General features: G+C 58.2%; 1 protein-coding gene across 1 annotated transcript; it reads left to right on the forward strand.

Moving 5' to 3' along the window:
- Nucleotides 1-5,342: 5,342 nt before the first annotated feature.
- Mylk2 (myosin light chain kinase 2) lies at nt 5,343-18,207 on the forward strand. The gene is made up of 12 exons (XM_005320580.5): nt 5,343-5,433; nt 5,920-6,340; nt 7,317-7,615; nt 9,006-9,111; nt 9,695-9,788; nt 11,549-11,658; nt 11,743-11,884; nt 15,249-15,319; nt 15,433-15,561; nt 16,062-16,214; nt 16,287-16,419; nt 17,305-18,207. The coding sequence occupies exons 1-12, from the start codon at nt 5,382-5,384 to the stop codon at nt 17,383-17,385; spliced, it is 1,791 nt and encodes a 596-aa protein (XP_005320637.3). The 5' UTR covers nt 5,343-5,381; the 3' UTR covers nt 17,386-18,207.
- The last annotated feature ends 2,343 nt before the right edge of the window (nt 18,208-20,550 follow it).

The raw sequence follows: 20,550 nt of genomic DNA on the forward strand, positions 1-20,550 counted from the left end.
GGCTCAGATTACAGGAGCTGCCAATGCTCTCAGGTGTTTCCAGTATCACCTGGGCTGAGGAGGGCAGCCCTGACTAGGATATGTGTCCTCGGAGCTCTCCACAGGCTGCGCCCTTGTGACTTATCTAGACTGCCTCAAAACTGATCCTCTTCAAAGGCTCTCATGAGGTTTTCCAGCCACTGGCCTGGCAGTTCTCAAATTTGGGCCTGCATGAAAACCACCTGAAATGCTGGCCATAAAGATAATACTGGGCCCGGTTCCAAGCAGTCTTCATTTAAATAAGATCTGTGGGGCTCAGGCACGTGGCCCTCGGGGGAGAATTTGAGTTCTCTGGGGGCCTGGGCCTCACCTTCCTCTGGGAAGTCATTCCAGACCCTCAGTTCCAAAGACTGCTTCCGAAATCCCCTGGCATTTCATAACTTCTTATCTTTCTGCCTGTTGATGTGTCCCTGTTGATGTTTTGATTTATTAATCTGATCATAGTTATAAAGGATCATTTTTTATAAGTTGGAAAATCCAGGCAAATAAAGAATAGGAATCCCCTCCATTGCCACACTTCTTAATATGTACCTACATCTCTCCAGACATCTCTATAAATATTTTGAATAATGAGAAGTTCCTATTCCATGAAGGACTTCACAATCCTTTTTTTTTTTTTTTAACCTAAAATGCAATAGATGGTGATCCTGTAGCCCTCCCCCAACTTCATTTCTGTGTCTCCAAGGTGGCTGGTTTAGTCCTGGCCAGAGTATTCAGTAAATAAAATCCTACAATTTTAGAACAGGACAGTGTGTCCATTGGACTTCCAGAGAATTCTGTGTCCAGTTTGCCTCAGAGGGTGTCCACAGATCCCTGCCCACCAGCCTTAGCAGCAAGGACAGGGCTGCTCCAGGGGACCACAGCCTCATCTAGGGCTTTTCCAGAGACCCTAGAGGTGCTGCCAGGACTTTGCACTCAGGGGCCCAAGGTGGGAGAGGATCAGAGAACAGAACTTGCCAACGACACCCACGAGTGGCTCTCAGGTCAGGACCAGGCTGGAAGTTGCAGGGGAGTTGGCCGCTCTCTTTGGAGTCAGAGAGGTCGTTGCTCAACTCCTTGGATTTTCCATCACAGGGGAGCAGGGAAAGGGTCAGGGGGGGAATGTCTCCTCTGAGCAGGTCCTTTTAAAGCCTCTTGGCTGGACCAATTTCCTCCTAGGAGCCAAGGAAACGGTGCCCGGGTGGAGTTAACCCCTCCGCTGCGGATTAATTCTCAGAGGTGGACAGGCCTGGGAGCCTAGGCTCTTGGAAGGCAGAGCTACCCAGGGCAAGAGGCCTAAGGAGCCGCGAACTCTGGCTGGAGAAACCTTCCCTCTGGCCTTGTTAAATCTAACAGGCATAATTGCATCCTGCTGACCTTAATTCCCCTGGCTGGTTTAATTGGTCCTGGCATTGCCCCACTTCCTGTCCTGCCCCTGTAGAGGCAGAGAGTGTCTGCACAGCTGGTGTAGGGCGGGGAAGCCCCTTCTAAGGGTGGGCAGGGGCTCTGGCAGCCCCTAGCTGAGTGGAGGAGGTTTCCCGGTGCCCCACCCCTGTGCCTCCAAGGGAGTGCTGAGAAGCAGCTTGGGGACTCCCATGGAGCAGCTGGCTGGAGCAGGCAATCTGGGGGATCGGGAGCCAGGCTGGCCTCCCATCCCAGCAGCAGGCACTGGGGCGAAGCAGGCAGGCACAGCTGAGCCCTCTACCTGAGGCGTCTACAGCATTATCAAGCCCCTAGTACCTGTGGCACCATGCCCAGCTGGCTAAACACTCCCAGCTGCCTGGTGAGCAGGAGGCCATGGGGCACAGCAGTTCAGAGCCAAGTCTTGGGTTAGTTAGATGGTTTCAATCCTGACTGTGGCTTTGCACTGTGACTCAGTTTTCCTGCTGCATCTATGAAATGGGAATGAAATGGCTCATGTTGATAAAGCACGTACTATGCTCCCCTGCACTGCTCAGAATGCTTTATAACCTTCCCCTGGGGCAGATGCTCATCTAGAGACCTGGACACCCTCAAAAGCCCTTGTCTAAGATCACAGTTATAGGTCACAGAGCTTCATGGACAGCACCACTCACGTCTACTCAGCAGTTTTGTAAGGATTAAAAGGGCACTTGTTACCCCAGTATCTGGCCCCTATTAGTAAAAGTTCAGTTAAGTTTTCATTTGGGAACTAAAACAGAAACAATAATAATTTTTAAAAAGTCACTTATGTTATCTAAGCCTGGATTTTTGGTCTTGTTTAGAGGCAGCTCTGGATTTGAATCTGGGTGATTTGAAGTCACTCACTAAGCTCTGTGACTCTGGAGACAAACTATTTATCCTCTCTAGCATCCATCAGTCTCAGCATCTTCAAAATGCTCCTAGCTGGCTGTGGTGGCGCCTGCCTGCAACCCAAGCTCCTAGGGGGGTTGAGGCAGGAGGATCACAAGTTTGATTGAGGCCAGCCTGGGTGACTTAATGGGATTCCACCTCAAAATGAAAATTAAAAAAGGCCAGACATAGTGGCACATGCCTGTAATCCCAGCAGCTCGGAAAACTGAGGCGGGAGGCTCGAGAGTTCAAAGCCAGCCTCAGCAGTGTCTGAGACCCTGTCTCAAAATAAAAAAATAAAAAGGGCTGGGGATGTGGCTCAGTGGTTAAGCACCCCTGCGTTCGCTACCTGGCACCAAAAAAATTAAAAATAAATAAAAAGGACCAGGAATGTAGCTCAGTGGTAGAGCACTACTGGGTTCAATCCCTAGTACTGATAGATGAGAGAGAGAGAGAGAGAGAGAGAGAGATAATGCTCTTGACACTTGGCCCCTAGTGTCCCTCAGGAGGATCTGGCAGTCAGTCCAGCCTGGCCCTTAGTGGTCCTCACTCAGTACATGACTGGTATTGATAACCACAATAATAACAAGGGGATGTCAGCAGTGGCCGGCACAGTAATCCCAGTAATCCCACCCAAGGCCACTTCTGCTGGTCACTCAGTTATTTAACAGTTATCAAACAGTGATTGGCAGGCACACTCTGTGCTGGGGACACACGTGAGCATCCCTGCCCAGATTGTCAGCCCACGCTGGATCAGCCTGGGGCACTGACAGGGGTTGGTTGCAGGGACATATCCAACATTTTGAGCTAAACTAGAACTTGCTGTGGAAACAAACAAACAGAAGGCTAGGAGGTCCCCTCATAGTCATGGACAGGAAGCATTTCCATCCTCAGAAAGCTATGCGTTCCTCAGGGTGACTAGCAGGGAGAGGGGTGGAGGCACATTCTGGCAAAGTTTGGGGAGGAAATAGGCTTTGAAATAAGACATTCCTGCCTCAACTCCGTGTGTGTGTGTGTGTGTGTGTGTGTGTGTGTGTGTGTGTGATGTGTGTTTGCAGAGCTGGCATTGAACCCAGGACCTTGCACATGTGCTAGGGGAGTGCTTTACCACGGAGCTACCTCCCTGCCTCCCTTCTTTGAGTGATTTTTTTTTTAGGTGAGCCATTCATTCCTTTAACTCTCCTTGTTCTCATCCGAAAAATGGAACAAATACTGCCAGTTATTATCAAGATGATGCGTAGAGACAGATGTGCCTCCATTTCCCCATCTGTAAGAGCACCTACCTCATGGGGTTGTTATGAAGATCGCTCGCGTAAGCTCATCTACACAAGAGCACTACACAAGTGACAGGTGCTATGTGGGCATTAGTGACTTGGCTTCTTGGAAGAGGCAGGCTGTCAACTGAATAGAGAAGGGTGGGAGCAGAGGCCAGGCCTGGAATGGAGGGTCACACTGAGTCGACACTGCGGAGGGGGCTCCAGTTCTGGTTTTTGCTAGTTTTACGTCAAGAACCTTTGACAAGCTGGTGCGGTGGCGCACACCTGTAATCCCAGAGGTTCAGGAGGCAGAGGCAGGAGGACAGCAAGTTCAAAGCCAGCCTCAGAACTTAGCAAGGCTCTAAGCAACTTAGACTCTGCCTGCAAATAAAAAAAAATAAAAGTCCTGGGGATGTGGCTCAGTGGTAAATCCCCCCACTCCGGGTTCAATCCCAAGTACCAAAAAATAAATAAAGGAAACCTCATGTGTCATCCCCCTGCCGTTCTGCACACGCCATGGCTCACTCCTGCTGCTACTCTGCACCTTGCTCTTGGTGCCACCTCGGAAATAAAACATGGAGGTTCAGGAACGGCTTCCTCCACCCCTGCACAGGCATGGATTGCCTCGCCGCCTAGGAGCCAGGCCTTCTCCCTCCTGGCTTTCCCTCCCTCGCCCACCTGGGCAGTGGCTGTTGCCTTTGTTGGATGGGGGAGCCGAGGCCACGGTGTGGGTGGGGTGGCCAGACAGTTTGCCACCCTGGGGATCAGGGTGCCACAGAGGAAGTCTGGGTAGCAGCCCCCAGGTGAGGGCAGGCTCCTCAGAGCACAGCTCTCCCTGTCTCAGCCCCAACACCTCAGACCAGGCCATCCCTCAGGTCCCCACTGAAGTGAAGCATCCTTGAAAAGACTCTGCCAGCTTCCTTCTTTCAGGTGGGACATCAGAGAGAACTGGCCCTGCACAGGAGAGGGGCCCAGGGCACTGACCAGCTCCCGTGGCCGCTCAGCCAGCCTTCACCATCCCTTTTATCTAAGGAAAAAGCTTTCTGGCCTATGGACATGTCGAGCAGGTACCCGTGAGACAATTCTTACCCAAAGAAGGTCCGAGTAGGTCCAGAGGCAGAGGCACAGAGCGGGGTACATGGGTCAGGTGATTGTCCCTGGACCTGCGGGCTTTCCTCAGATTCTGGGGGACCTAGGAGTTGTAGCAGGCAGGTGGCAGAGTCGGGCTGGGCCTGGGTGTCGTTCTGCCCTTCAGCCCTGCCTGGGAGCCCCTTTCCTGCCAGGGTCCCCCTCTGGTCTTGACCAAGTCAGGGGTACTGGGCAAGGCCTGGGAAAGGGCTGCTCCCCCGGGCCCCCTGGGGCCCCCTCCCTTTTCTCTTCCTGCTTATTCCACACCATTCTCCCCCCAGCCAGGCCGTGGGAAGAATGCCGTGTCCTCTGAACGGGGGCCAAGAGTGACAGGTGGTGGCAGCCTGGGCTACATGGCCCCTGGTGTAAGAGATCCTCTTCTCCGTCCCCGCCTCCACTGCCCGTGCCCCTGCCTCCGCCTCTGCCCACCGGGCCCAATCCCTTACAACCTCCCCAGAACTCTTCCCGAGCAGCCGCTGCGAGACAGGCAGCCACCAGGTTGCCCCTCTCTGCTTCAGGTACGTCTCTACCCTCAAGTCAGCTGGCCTTGGCCTCCTCTGGCCACAGCCAGACCACAGGAGGTATTCACTAGCTCGACATACCTCACTCTTCTTTCTGCAGCTAGAAAGACTTGAGTTAGACAAACAGAAGCACACGCCTCCCTACCTCATGGCGACCGAAAACGGAGCAGTGGAGCTGGGAATCCAGAGTCCATCAACAGGTGCCAAGCTGGGGCCGAAGATGGAGGGAGGAGCTTGGGAAGGGGTGTCTGAATCCAGGGCTGGGCAGTTCCTCGGAGGGAGTTCTGTGGCGAAGTTTCTTTGCATGGTGCATGGGGATTCAGACATCAGGATGATCTGTGGGTAGGGTTGGGCTGGGTCCAGGGTCTGCAGGAAGCCCTTCCTGGAGAGACCAGGAGGTGTGAAGCCACCGTGGATGGCTCCTGGGGACCCACTTACACACCTTAGGCAAGGAGTGGAGGGAGGGACAGCAAGGCCCACCCAAAGGGACAGAGCCTCCCACCGAGGCCTCCGAGGTCCTGGCACTTATTTCTAGGGCCCACCAAGTGGCCCCTAGGCCCAGTGGGGCCAGCATTGGCAAGCCATTTCCTAGTGGAGACCTGAGCCCAGAACTGGTCTCTGCCCAGCTGACTGGGGAGGGAGGACCAGGAGGGCGGGTCCTGATGGGTGTCTCACCTCCTTTGCAGAAGAGGCACCCACAGGTGCTGCAGGTGAAGGACCTCCGGCTGCAGAGAAGGACCCTGGCCCCCCAGACCCCAAGAAAGATCCTGACCCATGCCCCCCAAAGGGAGATACCAAAGCCCCCACCCCAGAGAAAGGGGACGGCGCCCCCACGCAACCCTCAGCCAGCAGCCAGGGCCCTGGGGGAGAGGGGGATGGGGGCGGGGGGCCTGCGGAGGGCAGTGCTGGGCAGCCGGCAGCCCTGCCCCAGCAGACGGCGACGGCCGAGGCCAGTGTCAAGGAGTCCAGGGAAGAGCAGGGACCCTCGGGCAGCCAGGGCCCCGAAGAGCCCAAGATGGGCAAGAAGGCAGCCGAGGGCCAGGCCGCCGCCAGGAGGGGCTCCCCGGCCTTTCTGCACAGCCCCAGCTGCCCCGCGGCCATCTCCAGGTGAACACCCTCTGCCTGGGAGTGGGGAGGGGCGGTGGCTCTGATCCCCGGGTCATGCTCAGGTCCCCTAGCTGGCCACGGATATCATCGTCTTCGGTTCCGGGAGGGGAGTTCTGATGTCCAGGTCCCTCTGTCCTGGGCATTGGTTAAACATCTTGTCCCTGCACAAACCAGACCTGGAATGTTAGGTGGGAGCTATCCCCAAAGACCACCTAGGCTGAATTTTTCTTTCCTTTTCTAGGCATCTGGGGTCAAGAGTCCCCCTTATTCCGTGGACTTAGGTCTGGCCAAGACCTTGGGGGAAAGGATAATCCTTCTTATTCTAATTTTATTGGTGTAATATGAAAAGAGGACTGATAGATTGGTAGTCAATGCTAATACTTTGGTAACCATCATTCAGCACAGGTCCCGTGTTGCATCAGTTGTGTACACCTGCAGTCATTCCTGATACGTTGCCATCCACAGTGATCACACCATAGCAATCTGATAATCATGTAATGTCAATTTCATGGTCACAGTTTGTAAGAATCACGAGCTACTTAACTGGGTGAGGTGGTACCTGTCTGTAATCCCAGCTACTTTGGGAGGCTGAAGGAGGAGGATGGCAAGTTTAAGGCCAGCCTGGAGAATTTATTGAGGCCCTGTTTCAAAAGAAAAAGGATTGGGGATGTGGCTCAGCGGTAGAATGTTTGGCTGGCCTGCTAGAGGCTCCGGGCTCCATCCCTAGGACCCCCTTTCCCAGCTACATTGCTCCTTAGCTGTATCTACATGATATCAGCAATCCATTAATAGTTAATAATGACCTATTAGTGGGTTGATGGTCAAGGTAATGACCATTCCTTGATTTTGCACAAAGTGAATTTGGATGTATTTGGGGGCAGGGGTGGGCACTGCAGGTCAGGTAGGTTCTGGAAGCGTGGAGCCTAGGCGCAGGGTGGCGGCTGCCGGGAGCATCAACTCTGTTCTCACTTCCTAGCTCTGAGAAGCCACTGGTGGAGAAGCCCCTGAGCGAGGTGCCAGAGCTCATCTTTGAAGGGGTGCCGGTGACCCCTGACCCCACAGATCCTGGGCCAGCCAAGGCAGAAGGAGGGAAGAGCATCCAGGCAGGGAGCCAGAAGGAAGCCGGAGACAAAGCCCCAGGCCAGGCTGGCCAGGCTAAGGTGCAAGGGGACACCTCGAGGGGGATCGAGTTCCAGGCTGTTCCCTCAGAGAGATCGGAGGTGGGGCAGGCCCTCTGTCTGACAGCCAGGGAAGAGGACTGCTTCCAGATTTTGGGTAGGCCAGGGGCAGGCGGACTGGGGTTGCCCTAGAGGTGGGGGGAGGGAAGGGACCCATCAGTCCCAAGAGTCCCCATTCAGGGGACTGAAAGGCCCTGAGCCATGCCCCACCCAGGCCCACCAGACTGAATGTCCATAACCTCAGGAAGTATTTCCTTTGGACAGAAATGGAAGAGAGGAAGCCCAGCGCCCCACAGCATAAGGAAGGCAGCCTGACTCCCAATTTAGATTTTATTCTACTTTGACTAAAATGAAGTAAAAGAAAAAAAGAAAGAAAAAGAAAAAAAAGTCAGGCAGGTTATTAGAGCAAGAACCTGCAGCGCAGTGTGGCTTGAGGGTCAGTCTGTACCAGGGCTCAAATGCCGGGCTTTGGGCAACTACAGGTTGGGGGGAAGGGCTTCTGGGAGCCATAGAGGGTTCATGAGCTGTGGAGCACCGGTGTCTGTGTGTGGGACCAGGGACCACGGAACTGTGCATGAGATGGGGCAGGACTGCGGACAAGGAGCCAGGGGCGATTGTGAGTGGGCAGCAGAGAGCCCCGAGTCTGAGTGGACCTGGGGAGGGGGCGAAGACGGAAAGGGCCCCGACAGGGACGCTACAGGGCTGGGGTGGGTGAGATGGGGTCAGGAGAGCCCAGTGTCCGGACGCCACCCGCACCCCCTCCCGGCCGAGGTGCCCCGGGAGACCCGCCAGCCTGCCTGGTGAGCGGCACAGTGCCACCCAGACTGGGTGGGAGGACCTGGCGGCTGGGCGGCGGCCAGCAGCCCTGCCTCCTGCCCCCAGCGGTGGCACAGACCTCCGTCCCCCCCGCCCCGCCCTGAGATCACATCCTCGGCGAGACGGGACCTGAACCTCCTCCAAGGGCCGTTGATTTATCACCGGCCGGCTTCCCTGCCGCCTCCTGCTATTTATAAAGAGGTTTCCATTCCCGATGACTCAGCCCGCAGGCCCGCGGGGGCCGCAGTTCCCCATGGGGACGCTAGGTGGCGCCATCCCCCCACCGAACTGCTCCGCGCGGGCCGGGGTGGCAAGATCAGCCCCAACCAGCAGCCCCAGTGTCTGGGATTCCACTTGGTGGCTGCTGTACTGGTTGTTTTAATAGAAACAAAGACACTTTGGGATGGAGTACCCGGCCTTACAAAGTAGGAGGGTCCCAGAAGTCCAATCAGCTCTCCCATGGTCCTGCCCGGGCACACTGGATTCTTCCAAGATTATTTTAGGTGTCATGGAACAGGAAATTGGAAACTGGGCCCCTAGCACCTCTCCTGGTGTCCCAGTGATCATTCAGTGAACTTACCTTCCCTGGAAGGGACCCAGGCAGGCAGACAAGGGGTGACAGAGTTCATCCCCAGCAGTCCTGACCCTGACCTTCTGCTCTGCTTCCCCAGATGATTGCCCACCACCCCCCGCCCCCTTCCCACACCGCATCGTGGAGCTGAGGACCGCCAACGTCAGCAGTGAATTCAGCATGAACTCCAAGGAGGCGCTGGGAGGGTGAGAGCTGAGACCCCAATCTGGGACCCACAGGTGGGTGGGCACCCAGACCCCGGCCCAGACATAGCTCACTAGGGGACGGGACACGTGGAGACGGTCATTTCTGAGTGCCCACACGTGCACAGGCTGTCTCATGCAGATGACGCTGTCCCTCTCATGGACACACCGTAGGTCATTCAGTGTTCCCAGAGGAAATACACAGGATTTTCCTGTCTCTGGGACCACAGTGGCCCTGCAGTTCCTGCTTGGTAACAATCCTGGCTCGGTCTGGTACCACTAAAGAGCCAGCTCCCTCCCTGAGGCCTGAAGGCGCCTCCCCAGGGCCCAGGGTGCCCCTCCGAAGCCTGGAAGGGTTCATTCCAGGGCCATCCTGCCCAGGAGCTGCCCTTCCTGAGCACAGCCTGCCTTCAGCCGGTACCCGGCTTCCGGAGGGCAGCAGGGCTGGCTTGGGCCATGGCTCCTACCTCCCAGTCGAGGATCCAGAGTCACCATCGGGTCTGGGGCCAAGACAGGAGCAGTGCACAGGGCCCTGCTGACCCCCTGCCCTTCAGAGCCCCTCACTCCCGGCTTCCCGTCTTTCCAGAGGCAAGTTTGGCGCCGTGTGTACCTGCACAGAGAAGGCCACAGGCCTCAAGCTGGCAGCCAAAGTCATCAAGAAACAGACCCCCAAAGACAAGGTAGCGGGGGGGCGGGGGGCTGGCTGGCGGGGCGGGCAGTGCCTGAGTGGGCACCTCTCACCGCCTTCTGCCTGGTGGGAAAATCGTTGCACTGAAGTTGCTGCACAGACAGAGGGACAGACAGCTCTCTGCAGGAGCCCGGTCCCTCACCACACACCAGACTTTTCAGTTAGTGAACTTCTCTGGGGACTCCCCCCTTCCAGGCTTGGGCTCTTCATGACCCCGGGTTCAGTTCAACCCTGCTGGTGAGGGTGGGCTCTGGGCCAGGCCCTGTGCTGGGCACTAGAGTCTCGAAGTGTGTGGCTACAGTCCCTGTTCCCACCAAGGTGGAAGGGCCCGGTGTAAAGCATCTCTAGTCCCCAGCCTGGGCCCAGCGCAGAGGCCATGAGTAATGTTTGTCCCAGGAATGGGCGGGCAGCTGGGCACAGGTGGTGAGGCAGGGGCTGGTGTGGGGGTGAGGATGGCCTCCTGCCCAGGTGTTCGGAGCCGCAACTTGGGAGAGTTGGGGGCTCAGGAGTGGCATCAGGGAGGCCCTGACTCAGCCATGGGATCAGGGAGGCTTCCTGGACCAGCTTCTCCTGAGCAAGGGCTTTTCAGAGTGAGATGTTCTGGAGGAGAGAGCAGGAAGGAGTTTCAGGCAGAAGGCTTTATGGGGTGTAGCTCAGTGGTAGAGCACCTGCCTATACAAAGCCCTGGGTTCCATCCTCAGCACAGGGGAGAAGGGAGAGGAAGAAAAGAAGGAGGAAGAGGAGAGGGACCATGAGAGGAACGTAAGGACCAAGTACCAGAAATAGCAGGGGGGCTAAGAAGTGAGGTTATGACGTTTTCCACAGAGGCAACATATGCAAAGTGTGGCATATGCAAAGGCCCAGAGCATAGCAGGGGCACACGGAGCAGCTTGGAGCACAGCAGCCCTTCATGGCTCTAAGCATGGTAGCAAGGAATGCATTTTTTTTTCTTGTTTTGTTTTTGGTACCAGCCCTTTTTATGTATTTTATTTAGAGATGGGATCTCACTGAGTTACGTAGGGCCTCACTAAGTTGCTGAGGCTGGCTTTGAACGCACAATTTTGCTGCCTCAGCCTCCTGAGCTGCTGGGATCACAGGTGTGCGCCACCGCGCCTGGCTGATGGGTGGCATTTGAGGTTTCCCGCGGTGTGCATGTCCCTACCCAGAGCCAATACCAACCTACCAATGTGGTAACAGGCTGGCACACTTCTTGAAAGTGATAGATACTGGTGACTTAGACTAAGGAGGCGGTGCGGGGAGGTGAGAAATGACCGGCACATCATCTAGTTTGAAAGTGGCCTGTACTGAAGGACTTACCAGTGGCTCCCATGTAGGGCATGAGGAAGCGAGGGACACGGGAAGCTGAGGTGGCTTCTGACGTTTTGCCCCTCTGCTGGGAGCAAGCCGGGGCCCATCGGCTGTGTAGAAGGTGCTATCCATGGCTTCCTCTGGGGAACGCTCTTCTCGGTCCTCCCGGGAATGGCAGGCAGGCCGCTGATGTGTTGGGGTGTGGAGCTGGAGGACGGGGTCAGAGGCCGAGATGTGTGTTTGGGAACGGATCCCTGCATGCAGTGGACAGTTGTGACGTCGATGTGGACTTCCAAGGAGAGATCTCAGCAAGGGGGGAGACAGAGGCACAGAGGCCAGCAGGGAAGGAGGCTGGGCAGGGGTGCAGGCAGGGACCCGCAGGTCTGGCCAAGGGTGAGGTCTAGGGGCTGGAGGCAGGGAGTGATTTGCTTGATGGGTCCCCAGGAAATGGTGATGCTGGAGATCGAGGTCATGAACCAGCTCAACCACCGCAATCTGATCCAGCTCTACGCGGCCATTGAGACCCCGCACGAGATCATCCTGTTCATGGAGTAGTGAGTACCAGCTGGGGGGCGGCGCAGGGGGTGGGTGGGTGCCGGCCCCCCAGGGTGAGCCTGTACTGCGGTCTGTGCACGCAGCATCGAGGGTGGCGAGCTCTTCGAGAGGATCGTGGATGAAGACTACCACCTGACCGAGGTGGACACCATGGTGTTCGTCAGGCAGATCTGTGACGGGATCCTCTTCATGCACAAGATGAGGGTCTTGCACCTGGACCTCAAGGTACTGGGCAGGGGCTCCCAAAAGGGATGAGGCACTAACCACTAACACCCAAGGTCCGCGTTGTCACCAGTGGTCTTCCACCCCCACTTCCATCCATCGTTCCAGTTACAGATTCAAAGGGCACTGGGTACTTACTGAGTACCAGCAGCTGGGGGTCCTGTGATTCCAGTTTCCATGGAACTTCTAGTCCGGTGCTAAGTATTTGCTAAAGAATATTTTTTATTGCTTTGGCACTGGGGATTGAACCCTGGGGTGCTTTATCACTGAGCCGCATCCCCAGCCCTTTTTATATTTTATTTACAGACAGGGTCTCACTGAGTTGCTTAGGACCTTGCTAAATTGCTGAGGCTGCCTCTGATCTCGTGATCCTCCTGCCTCAGCCTCCCGAGCTGCTGGGATTACAGGTGTGCGCCACCGGGCCTGGATGCTAAAGGATCCTCTACAGTCCCGCGAGCTCCAGGCTCAGTGTGTCTCACACCCAGGTGGCCAAGCAGCTGCCTCCGTGTTGGCCTGTGATAGGTTCTATGAGCGCTTGTTCATTTATTCAAAAGAACGAATATGTGTCTCTGGCCTGCTGTCTGCCAGCCAGCGTTCCATGGTGGAGATCTGAGGCTGAACCAAATAAAGACCGACCCCTGCCCTCTTGGAGCTAACCAATGAGAATATTGTCCAGGCACCAATGCAGGAGACGTGGGTGTCACCATCAGCTTAATGGAAAATATTTATGTCCCTTTCTGACCTGGCATGGCACCAGGCATGCAGTAGGTCGGGAGGTTACCTGGAATCAGGTACCACATCAACTCCTGTTGGCTGGTAGTGGCTGCCCGGAGCTTGGTGACACCTGCCCAGGTGTGGAGTAGGGAGGGGCCGCACCAGTGCCAGGTACCCTTACGGCAGGTGCTAACGTTGTGGGGTAAGTGGCGAGGCTAGCAGAGATGAAATGTTGATGCCGAAGTGCGTCAGTGGCACCAGCCGGATGGATTTCATTCATTCACTTGATAAACACGTGCCAAGTATCTGTGATGGGAAGGGACTGCCCAGTAGCAGGTTAGACTCCCCCTAACACAGGTCTTCCCGTAAGGACCACAAAGGACAGAATACCTGTCCCAGGGAACCTACAGATTCGTGGGGGAAACGGACATCCATAACATGACTAATAATAACTGTAATAATTAGCATGATAAACCTTTCAGCATGTGCGGAGGCCTGGGGGTATCTCAATGGTAGAACATTTGCCTGAAATGTGCGAGGTCCTGGTTCAATCTCTAGCACTGCAAAAAAAAAAAAAAAAGAAAGAATACACTTAGAAATGGTCACTATGGCGGGTGCAGTGTCACATGCCACTAATCCCCGTGGCTCAGGAGGCTGAGACAGGAGGATCGCGAGTTCAAAGCCAGCCTCAGCAACTTAGTGAGGCCCTAAGCAACTCAGTGAGACGGGGCCTAAATAAAATAGAGAAAGGGGCTGGGATGTGGCCCAGTGGTTAAGAGTCCCTGAGTTCAACCCCCCCCCCAAAAAAATAGAAATGGTTAACACATATCTACATCTATACCCATAAAAATATCATTAAAGTGTGACAGGAAAGTGCACGACATAACGAGGAAGCGTGGCCTCTGCCTCTTGCCCGTGAGGGCGGAGACAGGCGAGAGCCAGAGACTGGGAGGTCGGAGCGGGTGGCAGGAGGTGGCTCTGACACCACGGGGGTCGCCTCGTGACAGGCTCCATCTGCCTGGTCATGGGATCCTTCCAACTGCCTCTTGGGCCTCGCATAGTGAAAGTGCCCTGTCACCATCCTGTGAGGATGAGGGGGGAGGGTAAAGAGATGGCTCCACGGGGCCAGGGCGGGCGTGGGGTGCTCAGGAGAACGTGGGGAGACCCTCAGAGAGGGAGGGGGCCTGGGCCAAGCTGATTTGCTGATGGTTTGAGTGGGGGCAGGGGCAGGAAAGAATCAAGGTGACCCCAGAGTTACTGGGGGCAGCTGGTGCCTGCGTGGGGACATTGGAGGCCTGCATTCCCTCTGAAAGCCAGTTTCTTTGGGGACTAGAACAGGATCCCCAGTCAAATGCACTGCCCCCGAAGGTCGACCTGCAGTGGTTTTCAGGATGACAATAAGATCTTCATCAAAAAAGGGTTTTGCCAGGATCAAGGGAGTGGGGTGCTCCCCAGCCCAAGGCTGTTCTCCAGGACTCGCGGCGGCAGGGCTTCTGGGGACCTCTGGGGATGCTCTGGCCTGAGCCTCTCCAAAAGGACGTCTGGGTCTGCTTGTTCCCTCAAGTGCCCGCAGCCTGGGGCCTTTCTTTTCCTTGTCCTGGTGGGACCCGGCCGAACCGTGGAGGTCTCTTGTGTCTGGCCGAGTGAGCCCATGGATTCTGCAAAGGCCTCAGGAAGCGTTTGATTAAAGACCTCGAATCAGACACCCAGAGGGACCGAGTGACGGGTCCGTGGCGAAGACCCAGGGGCTCAAGGACTTTGAGCTCCTCTACTGCAGGAGGCCCCTGAGGCTGGGCCTCCGTCTCCAGGAAGGAGCCGGGTTTATGTGGAACCTGCCTTAAACCACGGGGACCCTCCTGTGTCTGCCCTGGACTGGGCTTCGTCCTGGGTCGTGTTCAGGAAGAGGAAACAGGCTGGGCGCGTCCTCCTCACACTCACCCGAGCTGGACAAGCAGATTTCCTCGGAGCCTTGTTGAGCACCTGCTGAATGCTTTGGCTAGTCACTGATGGACGAAGGAGACTGGGAGAAGATGGTCCCTGCCCTGCACCAACCCACAAGCACTTCATGCGCCCCAGGCCTACCCTGTAGAGTGTAACACGGGACCTTGTTGGCTGGCGGGGACCTCGGGAGGCCAGTGCTGAAGTCTGACGATCCAGGCTCAGATCTTGGTTCTGTCATTTATTTCTGGGCCACCAGGGCACTTCTGAGTCTGAGCCTCAGTTTTCTCGGCCATAAAGTGGGGTGAATGGCAGCTGCGTCCTGGGGTAACAGCCCCGGGAGCCCCGGGCTGGTGTGCTCTGGCCTGGGACTCTGGCGCTCCACAGCCTGGAGGTGGCCCTGCGCTGGCCGCCAACCCGGGCACACCTGTCTCCTCTGCAGACCTCAGTCCCCCTCAGAATCGCTAGGACGAGGTTCTTTGTGGCTTAGAGGGAGGGGAGTCCGACCCAAACCCACCGAGTGCTCTCCAGCCTTGAGCCTTCCTGCGAGTCCCCGGGGTCTCAGCCTCCTCTCTGGGCAGGGACAGTCAGAGTGGATGGCCCCTGATGGCTGCCCACACTGGCAACTTGGGCCTCACGTCGGGGAGCCTGGTCTTGGGTGGAGAGGGACAGAGAGCAGGATCAGAGGCCAATCCGGGTCACCCCGTCTCCGCAGCCAGAGAACATCCTGTGTGTCAACACCACGGGCCACCTGGTGAAGATCATCGACTTTGGCCTGGCACGGAGGTACCACCTGGGTGCGGGGGACAGCAGGGCCGGCCTCTGTGTGGGCAGGGCCGGGGCAGGGCAGAGAGTGCCCGGAGCAGGCTGGGGCTCTGAGTTCGTGATCGTACCTCCAGGTACAACCCCAACGAGAAGCTGAAGGTGAATTTTGGGACCCCGGAGTTCCTGTCGCCTGAGGTGGTGAATTATGACCAGATCTCCGACAGGACAGACATGTGGAGCCTGGGGGTCATCACCTACATGCTGTGAGCCCCGGGGGAGGGCGGCGACTGTGGGGCTGGTTGGGGTACACGGGAGGGGCAGCAGAGGCCAAGGTGGGCCCCGGGGTCCTGGTGAGGTGGGCCCACCCACTGGGAGAACCAGGAAAGGGGAAAAGCCCAGGCCCCCAGAGGCGTAGCATCTCAGCCCAGGGTCCTGGACGGCAGGCTGCAGGCGACCTGGGCGGGGCAGAGGGGCAGTGGAGACTTTTTGTGCGCTCATCACCGGGCCTTGCACTCGTCCTTCCTCATCTTCCCTGGGGAGCTGGGATGATCATGCCCATTTTTCAGATGAGAAGAGTGAGGCTCAGAGAGGGGAAGTGACTTACCCAAAGTCACCCAGCCAGATCCAAACCCAGGTCTGTCCCACTCGGGAAGCCGGGGGTCTTTCCAGCACATGGTGTGCCTCCGAGGCTCTGCCCACCCCCCGCCCACTCTGCAGGTCCAGTCTCACCTCCCGGCCCCCCCCTGCCACCTCTCTCCTCCAGGCTGAGCGGCCTGTCCCCGTTCCTGGGAGATGACGACACAGAGACCCTAAACAACGTCCTGTCTGCCAACTGGTACTTTGACGAGGAGACCTTCGAGGCCGTGTCGGATGAGGCCAAAGACTTTGTCTCCAACCTCATCGTCAAGGATCAGGGGTGAGCCTCCGTGTGACTGCGGGGGAGGGTGGGGACCGTGCCACCATCGCCCTGCTGACGCCCCTCCCACAGGGCCCGCATGAGCGCCGCCCAGTGCCTGGCCCACCCTTGGCTCAACAACCTGGCGGAGAAAGCCAAGCGCTGCAACCGCCGCCTCAAGTCCCAGATCCTGCTCAAGAAATACCTCATGAAGAGGCGCTGGAAGGTACCCGGGCGCCCGAGGTGGGCGGGGGGAGTCCCCGTGCCAGACCCCGGCCCCTCCAGCCCTGCCTGGCACATTTCCTCCACCAGGCCCGGAAAACAGGGCTGGCCTCCCTCTCGGCGTCCTGGGTTGGCTCCTGACCCCCAGTGGGGCCCTCTGCCCACCCCTCCATCTGGGGGGGGGCTCATCAGGGGCCGGGGTTCAGGAAAGTGTCTCTGACCCCGTCACTGTGTGGGGTCATATTCCAAATATTTATCAAACAGCCACTACTTCTAGGCATCAGTGGACACAAGAGACCATGATCCCAATCCTTGTGGACTACCTTGGGTGGAAAATGGAGAGTTGTTGGAATGGATTAAGGCTGGACGGGTTCTAGGAAAAAATGAGGGCAATCAGCAGTGCCAGGAGAGAGGCTGCACTTATAAAGAAGCAGTCAGGGAGGGCTTGCCGAGGAGCCTGTGAAGGGAGACCTCTAGGAGATACGGAGGGAGCTGTGCCAGGACTGAGGGAAGAGTATTCCAGGCAGAGGGAAGAGTCAGTGCAAAGGCCCTGTGGCAGAGCCAGCGGGTGAGTTCAAGGAACAGGTAGGAGCCAGTATAGCTGAAAGTAGAGTGAGTGAGGGGGTAGGAATGACGTCAGAGAGAAACAAAGGGACAGGAGCCAGAGGGACTTCTCTGCCACCACAAGAGGATTTTTACTTAGAGCCACTAGAGTGGTCTGGGCTCTGGCCTGGTTGACTTAATCTGATGAATGAATGGAGGAAGCCGTCCTGTAGCGGGTGTGGGCAGTCCCCACCCCAGCCTCTGGCCCTCCTGGGGTGAAGGGGACCCTGGGAGGACGCTCGGCTTCCTCACGGGGTCTCCCTGACCCCTCTCTCTCCTGCCCTAGAAAAACTTCATCGCTGTCAGCGCTGCCAACCGCTTCAAGAAGATCAGCAGCTCAGGGTCCCTGATGGCTCTAGGGGTCTGAGCCCCGGGGGCAGCTGAGGCCCGGACGCAGCCGCACAGTGGCCCGGCTGAGGCCTCCAGTCCAGAAGGCCCGAGAGGGCAGGCCAGGTCCTTGGGCGGCTGGTCAGGACGAGGCTGCGCCGGGCAGGGAGGCTCGGGGCTCCCCACGCCTCCGCAGCGACGCTTCCCCGACCTGAGCCGCTGGGAGTGTGGCCAGATCCATCCAGCTAACGCCCCAGACCGGCTCTGGCTGTCCACCGCACCCCAGACCACACCCAGGGCCACTGCGGCCACTCCCCTTCCCCCTGGCTCCCTTTGAACTGCTGCCCTGGTGGCCCCTGCTCTGCCCACCGGCCTGGGCTTGCTCCTAGCTGGGGTGGGACGGCTGGGGGTCCCGCGTGCGTGTGGGGCTCCTGCAGTCATGGACGGAGGCCCCGGAGGGGGCAGGAAGGCAGCCCCCAGTTCCTCAGGCCCAGCTGCCCCGGAAGAAGCAGGCTTTGTGAAGGGGACCTCAGGCCCCCGCCCACTCCCAGCAGATAAGGCCTTGCACACACCATCTGGCCGCCTGCCGCCTTCTTGGTGACCACCAACACACAGGAACTGTGTGAGAGGGGGACGCCCCGCCCAGGCCTGGCAGGGGGCCGGGAGAGGCTGGGGGACCCAGGAGACCACCCCTGAGCTTGCCTGAGGGTCAAGCCCGCCCCACCCGGCCACTCTGGACCCATCCCAGGGGGCACCCACAGCCTCAGATGCAGGGGTCCCGGAGGAGTGCGAAGGCCATTGGCCAGCCCCCAACCTGCTCTCAGCTTGTGCCTTGTAAATAAATGTACAGGTTGGACGCGGACGTGGCCTCCTTCCCTCTGCGCGGGTGCGGGTGGGCACTCTCCGACGTCCATCTGAGCGCTGGGCACCCCCGCAGGCTTAGGAGCCAGAGCGCCCAGCGCGCCATCTGGGCCAGAGGCGTTCCTGCTGTGCACCCAGGTTGCTCACCTGTGGCAGGGAGGGCACAGCAGAGGAGGGCACAGCAGCAGCCCACAGTGACTGGGTGGCAGCCATCGCTAGGCTCTGGTTAAGTGCTTGCACATGTCATCTCATTAGTCCTCCTATCGGGACTGTATCATTTCTGCCTCCATCAGGTTGGGGCACCAGGAGCGGGGTACTAAGGATTGAACTCAGGGGCACTCAACCACTGAGCCCCATCCCCAGCCCTATTTTGTACTTTATTTAGAGACAGGGTCTCACTGAGTTGCTGAGGCTGACTTTGAACCTCCAATCCTCCTGCCTCGGCCTCCCGAGCTGTTGGGATGACAGGTGTGGGCCACTGCCCGGCTCAGGGAGCTGTTCTAATCTGCTGTCAGATGAGGAGACAGTTCAGAAAGGGGCAGGCGCTGGAAGGCGGGTCAGGGGCTGGGGCTGGAAATGGACTCTTCTGCCTCCAGAGCGAGGCTCTGCCCGGGAGCTCACCCTGCTGCCTGCAGAATCAAGGCGTGGGCAGGCGCGGTGGCCTGTGGTGCCCGCCGTGGTGAGGGTGCCCAGGGGACCCAGGGCAGAGTCCTGCTCTCTGTCTCCCCCACTTGCCAGGCAGCCGAGCAGGGCAGGGGGCTGCCTCCACTGGCGGGGGCAGCTGGAGGGTAGGAGGTCGGAGCCTGGTAGGGCCGTCCTCCCCGCTGGGTCAGAGTGGTGCAGCCTGCAGGGCTCAGAGGTCCCGGGGTGCGGGGTGGGGGGGCAGAGGTGCAGTGAGCCCCATTCCGACCACTTGGGCCGCTCTCGGGGCCAGTGGGTGAGCGTTCTGCTGCTTCCCAGCTCAGGGGGAGCCCCAGGGAGGGTGTGCCGCTGGCCCAGGGTGACACACTTGGTGTGGAGCCAGGGTTCGAACCTCGACTGAGGTGGGCCCTGCTCCTCACCCTGCTCTGCCTGCCCCGAGCAACCTTGGACCTGGCCCCGGGTGAGGGCCTAGCAGCTGGTTCCATCCCTCTCCAAACACTGCCCTGGAGGCTGAAGCCAGGGCCCTGAGCGCTCCGCCCTGCTCCCGCAGGTGGGTGCAGAGTCCCGCTGTGCAGGTGCCCGCGGGGTGGGCCTGGGGGACTTTGGGACCTGTGAGTGACTCCTCAGGCTGGGAACCTGGGCCAGGAGCCTGGCGTGGGCTCTGTGGGGAGGCCTGCTGGTGGGCGGGGCCCCAGGGTCCTGGAGCCCGCGTCCCCTGCCACCTGCCAGCTGGGCCAGGCCTGCGGTTTCCTCTGAGCGGTTCTTGCGGCCTCACTGGCCCCCACCCAGACTGCGCCTCGGCCACACAGCACGATGATGAGGCATGAGTCACCTCGAGGGGGAGGGGGAGGCCGTGTCCAGCCAGAGCAGAAACTCAAGGCTGGGATCCAGCTGGGGAAACCAAGGCCCAAAGGGGAAGATCCCTCGTCCACCATTTTGATGCTGGGACCAGAACCCAGGTCTCCAGACTCCCAGCCACACCTCAGTTTCTTCCTCTGTAATGTGACCATGGCAGCCTCAGGCTCTCCTCTGCCACCCCTACGGCCATTAGGACAGTGGAGGGATGGGCTGGGGTGGGCTTTAGCATATTTCACAGGTAAGGAAGCTTCAGAGAGGGAAAGTGACCTTCCCAAGGCCACACAGCAAATGAACAAGTCCTGGGCAAGAAGCCAACACAGGACCAAGGCACAGGGCTGAGGGCCCCCCTCTCCATCTCCTCCCAGGAATGCATCTTAGAAAGCTGTTTGGGTTATTTGGGGGCCTCCTTTAAGCCTCCCCTGCTCCTTGGAGGGAGAGAATGTGGGTGGGAAAAGAGGATTTCAGAGAGGTCTTGTTCTCTCTGGGGCTGCAGAGCACAGTCGGGTGTAAGCTGGGGCCCCCTCTTGGGCGGCCTGGGCCCCTACCCTCTCGGTGGGCTGGCATCCCTGGTGATCATGGGGACAAAAGGCTTTTCACTCTGGAGCTGCCCTGATGGAGGGGGCGGGGGTCTCTGGTTTGGGCCAAGCTGGACCCTGAGCAAGGATCGGGCCGAGGCTCTGTCCCTTGCGGTTCCCTAGGTGCCAGCTGTGGACTGCCCTCTTCCTTGCATGATCCGCTTGGCCCACAGGCCAGGACAGGGCGCCTCCCGCAGTGTCCATCCCTGTGCTCCCCAAGGTGGGCTGTGCTGCTGGGGCACTTCCCCGGCCCGTGGGCTGAGAAGGGT

This window comes from Ictidomys tridecemlineatus, chromosome 5, assembly GCF_052094955.1.
Source record: "Ictidomys tridecemlineatus isolate mIctTri1 chromosome 5, mIctTri1.hap1, whole genome shotgun sequence".
NCBI classification, from domain to species: Eukaryota; Metazoa; Chordata; class Mammalia; order Rodentia; family Sciuridae; genus Ictidomys; species Ictidomys tridecemlineatus.